General features: G+C 55.3%; 1 protein-coding gene across 1 annotated transcript; it reads left to right on the forward strand.

The window, feature by feature from the left end:
- Positions 1 to 2455: 2455 nt before the first annotated feature.
- On the forward strand, positions 2456 to 5227 carry LOC138350827 (clumping factor B-like). The gene is made up of 2 exons (XM_069302264.1): positions 2456 to 2681; positions 4665 to 5227. Exons 1-2 carry the CDS (start codon positions 2456 to 2458, stop codon positions 5225 to 5227), a joined length of 789 nt encoding a protein of 262 aa, XP_069158365.1.
- The last annotated feature ends 2246 nt before the right edge of the window (positions 5228 to 7473 follow it).

A 7473-nucleotide genomic window follows, 5' to 3' on the forward strand; every position in this document is an offset into this window, starting at 1 on the left:
TGAGGTGGTGGACTGTGTCACTGGTGACTGAGGTGGTGGACTGTGACACTGGTGACTGAGGTGGTGGACTGTGTCACTGGTGACTGAGGTAGTGGACTGTGTCACTGGTGACTCATGTGGTTGACTGTGTCACTGGTGACTGAGGTGGTTGACTTTGACACAGGTGACTGAGGTGGTTGACTGTGACACTGGTGACTGAGGTGGTGGACTGTGTCACTGGTGACTCACGTGGTTGACTGTGACACAGGTGACTGAGGTGGTTGACTGTGACACTGGTGACTGAGGTGGTGGACTGTGTCACTGGTGACTGAGGTGGTGGACTGTGTCACTGGTGACTGAGGTGGTGGACTGTGACACTGGTGACTGAGGTGGTGGACTGTGACACAGGTGACTGAGGTGGTGGACTGTGTCACTGGTGACTGAGGTGGTGGACTGTGTCACTGGTGACTGAGGTGGTGGACTGTGACACAGGTGACTGAGGTGTTGGACTGTGTCACTGGTGACTGAGGTGGTGGACTGTGTCACTGGTGACTGAGGTGGTTGACTGTGTCGCTGGTGACTGAGGTGGTGGACTGTGTCACAGGTGACTGAGATGCTTGCGGGGGTTGAGCTTTGGCTCTTTGGCCCCGCCTGCCTTTGGGAGGTGAATCTCCAGGGTACACAGCTATCTGGGCACTGTCTTGGTGACCTGTAGACATGACCTTGTCAGTCATCTATAGTCCATGACCGGGCCGCGGGGACGCTAAGCCCCCAAACCATCTCAAGGTAGGTAAGGTTGCTCTCTGGATGGGCATATTGACCCGTGATAGTGCAAGGGTTAGTTTTGTGTTACGACCCTTGTTACTGTGACAAGCCTCCATGTTGAAGTAGTCAAGTTGTTAGTGTAGAGTATAGTGATGTAAGTGTGTGTAGAGTATAGTGATGTGTGTATAGTATAGTGATGTGTGTGTACAGTATAGTGATGTAAGTGTATGTAGAGTATAGTGATGTGTGCATAGAATAGTGATGTAAGTGTATGTAGAGTATTGTGATGTGTGTATAGTATAGTGATGTGTGTATAGTATAGTGATGTAAGTGTAAGTGTAATGGAGCCACCGCTGTCTGGCATGACGTCAGAGGCCTACTCGCCTGTGATTGGTTATGTCTCAACCGCCATATAATTTGAGTATTATACAGAGAGAGACAGAGAGAGAGAGAGAGAGAGGGAGAGAGAGAAAGAGAGAGGGAGAGAGAGAGAGAGAGAGAGAGGGGGGGGAGAGAGAGAGAGAGGCAGAGAGAGAGAGAGAGAGAGAGAGAGAGAGAGAGAGAGAGAGGGACAGAGAGAGAGAGAGAGTCATTCATTAACAACATACTTTACCTGTGATAACCAAGGACATCAATGAGAGGTTCCGGAGCCTCCCCACAGGAGTCACGATGCAACCACCACGACGTGAGCCCAAACGTTTCAGCCGCCTCACTCACTTCATGGATGGCCAAGCTGAGATTTAGATCCAGATGCACGTCCATCTTGGCATCCTGTCCTCTTATACAAAGAACGTTGCTTTTTGATCGTATATGCGTTATATACGGCCAGAAATTGACGTTATCTTGAGATGATTTCGGGGGCTTAGCGTCCCCGCGGCCCGGTCCTCGACCAGGGAACGCCTTTTTGTTACACACCCCCAGGAAGCAGCCCGTAGCAGCTGTCTAACTCCAGGGAACCTATTTATTGTTAGGTGAACAAACCATCAGGGTGAAAGAAACTCTGGCCAATTGTTTCAGCTTCCACCGGGGATCAAACCCGGAACCTTAGGACTACGAATCCCGAGCGCTGTCCACTCAGCCGTCATGGGCCCCCACTGTTGAATTTTGATTCGCTGAATTTGTTGTCAATAAAACATTTAAAAAGTCAAAAGAAAAAATAACAAACCAATAACTTTCAATATCAACAAAATCCATCAATCTCAAAATTTCTTCCTTCTTCTTCACTTTGGGTTCTTGTATGACCTGTGACTCAGGTGGGGTCTGTGTGTCTGTTGTCCGCGGTGGGGTCTGTGTGTCTGTTGTCTGAGGTGGGGTCTGTGTGTCTGTTGTCTGAGGTGGGGTCTGTGTGTCGGGAGAGGCGGCACTGGGGGGTTGAGGTGCAACCTGCGGACTGTTCCGGCAGTGAGGGGCTCGGGTGGCAGAGTCCTGGTCCAATGTACCAGAGACAATAACTCCTGGTGAGTATCAGTTGTACTACACGTCTACGGTAGACGAGAAGTGGACCAATATCCCAGTGTGAGGACAGACGACATTCGCTGAATCCTGTCTGACCAAGAGAGAGAACTGTGAGGTAGGGAGCAGCCAACCCGTCTGTGGAGGAGACCAACCTTGCCACATCTGAGGGAGGACCCAACAGAGAGGAGACCTACTTCAGCATCGTGCGGTCCAGGAAAGCGCTAAACTTCAGCATCGTCGAGTCCACTTTAGCATCATGGGGTCCTGCAGTGAGCTAAACTTCAGCATCGGCCGCCCCCATGCCAACCGGAATCCGGGAGCCAACACAGATTCCGGACACAGACCGGACTCCGGGGACCAACCGGACTCCGGGGACCAACCGGACTCCGGGGACCAACCGGACTCCGGGGCCCAACCGGACTCCGGGGGCCAACCGGACTCCGGGGGCCAACCGGAATCCGGGGGCCAACCGGACTCCGGGGGCCAACCGGAATCCGGGGGACAACCGGAATCCGGGGGCCTACCGGAATCCGGGGGCCAACCGGAATCCGGGGGCTAATCGGACTCCGGGGGCCAACCGGACTCCGGGGACCAACCGGACTCCGGGGGCCAACCGGAATCCGGGGGCCGACCGGAATCCGGGGGCCGACCGGAATCCGGGGGCCGACCGGACTCCGGGGGCCAACCGAACCATGGGGGCCAACCGGACTCCGGGGGCCAACCGGACCCCGGGGGCCAACCGGACTCCGGGGGCCAACCGGACTCCGGGGGCCAACCGGACTCCGGGGGCCAACCGGTCTCCGGGGGCCAACCGGAATCCGGGGGCCAACCGGAATCCGGGGGCCAATCGGAATCCGGGGGCCAACCGGAATCCGGGGGCCAACCGGAATCCAGGGGCCAACCGGACTCCGGGGGCCAACCGGACTCCGGGGGCCAACCGGACTCCGGGGGCCAACCGGACTCCGGGGGCCAACCGGAATCCGGGGGCCAACCGGACTCCGGAGGCCAACCGGACTCCGGGGGCCAACCGGACTCCGGGGGCCAACCGGACTCCGGGGGCCAACCGGACTCCGGGGGCCAACCGGACTCCGAGGGCCAACCGGAATCCGGGGGCCAACCGGAATCCGGGGACCAACCGGAATCCGGGGGCCAACCGGACTCCGGGGGCCAACCGGACTCCGGGGGCCAACCGGAATCCGGGGGCCAACCGGAATCCGGGGGCCAACCGGAATCAGGGGGCCAACCGGACTCCGGTGGCCAACCGGACTCCGGGGGCCAACCGGACTCCGGGGGCCAACCGGACTCCGGGGGCCAACCGGAATCCGGGGGCCAACCGGAATCCGGGGGCAAACCGGAATCCGGGGGCAAACCGGAATCCGGGGGCCAACCGGACTCTGGGGCCCAACCAGGTGGCCAACCGGAATCCGGGGGCCAACCGGACGCCGGTGGCCAACTGGGCGTCCGGCCCTTCAGATGTAGGGTTTCACACCCTGCCCTGCAGATGTAAGCGTGTCATAGGGCGGGCTGGTGATAGCAGATATATCCGATGTACTTATGCAATTTCACTTCTCCGCGGCACCAATTGCAGAGGTTATCATAGTTGACCTTTTTCCTATCGCGCACCTCAGATGGGGAGAGGCCTGGGGTAGGTTTTGGTCGCCCCCATGGCATTTTGGGCTCTTCCTTCTTCTTCTTCTTCTTCTTCTTCTTCACTTTGGGTTCTTGTATCACTGTTGTCTCAGGTGAGGTCTGTGTGTCTGTTGTCTCAGGTGGGGTCTGTGTGTCTGTTGTCTCAGGTGGGGTCTGTGTGTCTGTTGTCTCAGGTGGGGTCTGTGTGTCTGTTGTCTCAGGTGGGGCCTGTGTATCTGTTGTCTCAGGTGGGGTCTGTGTGTCTGTTGTTTCAGTTGGGGTCTGCGTGTCTGTTGTTTCAGGTGGGATCTGTGTGTCTGTTGTCTCAGGTGGGGTCTGTGTGTCTGTTGTCTCAGGTGGGGTCTGTGTGTCTGTTGTCTCAGGTGGGGTCTGTGTGTCTGTTGTTTCAGGTGTGGTCTGTGTGTCTGTTGTTTCAAGTGGGGTCTGTGTGTCTGTTGTTTCATGTCGGGTCTGTGTGTCTGTTGTCTCAGGTGGGGTCTGTGTGTCTGTTGCTTCAGGTGGGGTCTGTGTGTCTGTTGTCTCAAGTGGGGTCTGTGTGTCTGTTGTCTCAGGTGGGGTCTTTGTGTCTGTTGTTTCAGGTGGGGTCTGTGTGTCTGTTGTCTCAGGTGGGGTCTGTGTGTCTGTTGTTTCAGGTGGGGTCTGTGTGTCTGTTGTCTCAGGTGGGGTCTGTGTGTCTGTTGTCTCAGGTTGGGCCTGTGTGTCTGTTGTTTCAGGTGGGGTCTGTGTGTCTGTTGTTTCAGGTGGGGTCTGTGTGTCTGTTGTCTCAGGTGGGGTCTGTGTGTCTGTTGTCTCAGGTGGGGTCTGTGTCCCGGTAGAGGACAGCTCGTCTGGGTCTAACGATTCACTGGTCTCGGTAGAGGACAGCTCGTCTGGGTCTAACGATACACTGGTCTCGGTAGAGGACAGCTCGTCTTTGTCCAGCGATTCACTCGTCCTGGTAGAGGACAGCTCGTCTGTACCCGACGATACACTCGTCCTGGTAGAGGACAGCTCGTCTGTACCCGACGATACACTCGTCCTGGTAGAGGACAGCTCGTCTGTACCCGATGATACACTCGTCCTGGTAGAGGACAGCTCGTCTGTACCCGACGATACACTCGTCCTGGTAGAGGACAGCTCGTCTGTACCCGACGATATACTCGACCTGGTGGAGGACAGCTCATCTGTACCCGACGATATACACGTCCTGGTGGAGGACACCTCGTCTGTACCCGACGATATACACGTCCTGGTGGAGGACACCTCGTCTGTACCGGACGATACACTCGTCCTGGTAGAGGACAGCTCGTCTGTACCCGACGATACACTCGTCCTGGTGGGGGACAGCTCGTCTGTACCCGACGATACCCTCATCAGGGCAGAGGACACCTCACGATAGCGCGAGTACGCCCGCTGTCCGTAGGAGATGAGTGTACTGAAGGCCTTGAGGAAGACCAGCCAGACAGTCACCACGAGGAGGAGCGTGATCACGCTCACGCCCAAGGACCACCAGGTCAAGGAGCTGCTGTGGTGTCGGGACCACAGCAGCCTGACCACGGGGACGCGGCTCAGCCACCCCCGCCAGCTCAGTTCCATCAGCCAAGCTCTTACTATTGAACTTATCATTTGTTCGTAATTTATATATATATTTTTTTTAAGATTTTAAAGTTTGTATTCTTTTCCTTCAGCAATGAATTAAAAGGAGATTTGAAGGTTTGTGTCTGTGTCACTGGTGACTGAGGTGGTTGACGGTGTCACTGGTGACTGAGGTGGTGGACTGTGTCACTGGTGACTGAGGTGGTGGACTGTGACACTGGTGACTGAGGTGGTTGACGGTGTCACTGGTGACTGAGGTGGTGGACTGTGTCACTGGTGACTGAGGTGGTGGACTGTGACACTGGTGACTGAGGTGGTGGACTGTGACACTGGTGACTGAGGTGGTGGACTGTGTCACTGGTGACTGAGGTGGTGGACTGTGTCACTGGTGACTGAGGTGGTGGACTGTGACACTGGTGACTGAGGTGGTGGACTGTGACCCTGGTGACTGAGGTGGTGGACTGTGTCACTGGTGACTGAGGTGGTGGACTGTGTCACTGGTGACTGAGGTGGTGGACTGTGACACAGGTGACTGAGGTGGTGGACTGTGTCACTGGTGACTGAGGTGGTGGACTGTGACACAGGTGACTGAGGTGGTGGACTGTGTCACTGGTGACTGAGGTGGTGGACTGTGTCACTGGTGACTGAGGTGGTGGACTGTGACACTGGTGACTGAGGTGGTGGACTGTGTCACTGGTGACTGAGGTAGTGGACTGTGTCACTGGTGACTCATGTGGTTGACTGTGTCACTGGTGACTGAGGTGGTTGACTTTGACACAGGTGACTGAGGTGGTTGACTGTGACACTGGTGACTCATGTGGTTGACTGTGACACTGGTGACTGAGGTGGTGGACTGTGTCACTGGTGACTCACGTGGTTGACTGTGACACAGGTGACTGAGGTGGTTGACTGTGACACTGGTGACTGAGGTGGTGGACTGTGTCACTGGTGACTGAGGTGGTGGACTGTGTCACTGGTGACTGAGGTGGTGGACTGTGACACTGGTGACTGAGGTGGTGGACTGTGACACAGGTGACTGAGGTGGTGGACTGTGTCACTGGTGACTGAGGTGGTGGACTGTGTCACTGGTGACTGAGGTGGTGGACTGTGACACAGGTGACTGAGGTGTTGGACTGTGTCACTGGTGACTGAGGTGGTGGACTGTGTCACTGGTGACTGAGGTGGTTGACTGTGTCGCTGATGACTGAGGTGGTGGACTGTGTCACAGGTGACTGAGATGCTTGCGGGGGTTGAGCTTTGGCTCTTTGGCCCCGCCTGCCTTTGGGTGGTGAATCTCCAGGGTACACAGCTATCTGGGCACTGTCTTGGTGACCTGTAGACATGACCTTGTCAGTCATCTATAGTCCATGACCGGGCCGCGGGGACGCTAAGCCCCGAAACCATCTCAAGGTAGGTAAGGTTGCTCTCTGGATGGGCATATTGACCCGTGATAGTGCAAGGGTTAGTTTTGTGTTACGACCCTTGTTACTGTGACAAGCCTCCATGTTGAAGTAGTCAAGTTGTTAGTGTAGAGTATAGTGATGTAAGTGTGTGTAGAGTATAGTGATGTGTGTATAGTATAGTGATGTGTGTGTACAGTATAGTGATGTAAGTGTGTGTAGAGTATTGTGATGTGTGCATAGAATAGTGATGTAAGTGTATGTAGAGTATTGTGATGTGTGTATAGTATAGTGATGTGTGTATAGTATAGTGATGTAAGTGTAAGTGTAATGGAGCCACCGCTGTCTGGCATGACGTCAGAGGCCTACTCGCCTGTGATTGGTTATGTCTCAACCGCCATATAATTTGAGTATTATACAGAGAGAGACAGAGAGAGAGAGAGAGAGAGAGAGGGAGAGAGAGAAAGAGAGAGGGAGAGAGAGAGAGAGAGAGAGAGGGGGGGGGAGAGAGAGAGAGAGGCAGAGAGAGAGAGAGAGAGAGAGAGAGAGAGAGAGAGAGAGAGAGAGAGGGACAGAGAGAGAGAGAGAGAGTCATTCATTAACAACATACTTTACCTGTGATAACCAAGGACATCAATGAGAGGTTCCG

This window comes from Procambarus clarkii, chromosome 47 (genome assembly GCF_040958095.1).
Source record: "Procambarus clarkii isolate CNS0578487 chromosome 47, FALCON_Pclarkii_2.0, whole genome shotgun sequence".
NCBI lineage: Eukaryota > Metazoa > Arthropoda > Malacostraca > Decapoda > Cambaridae > Procambarus > Procambarus clarkii.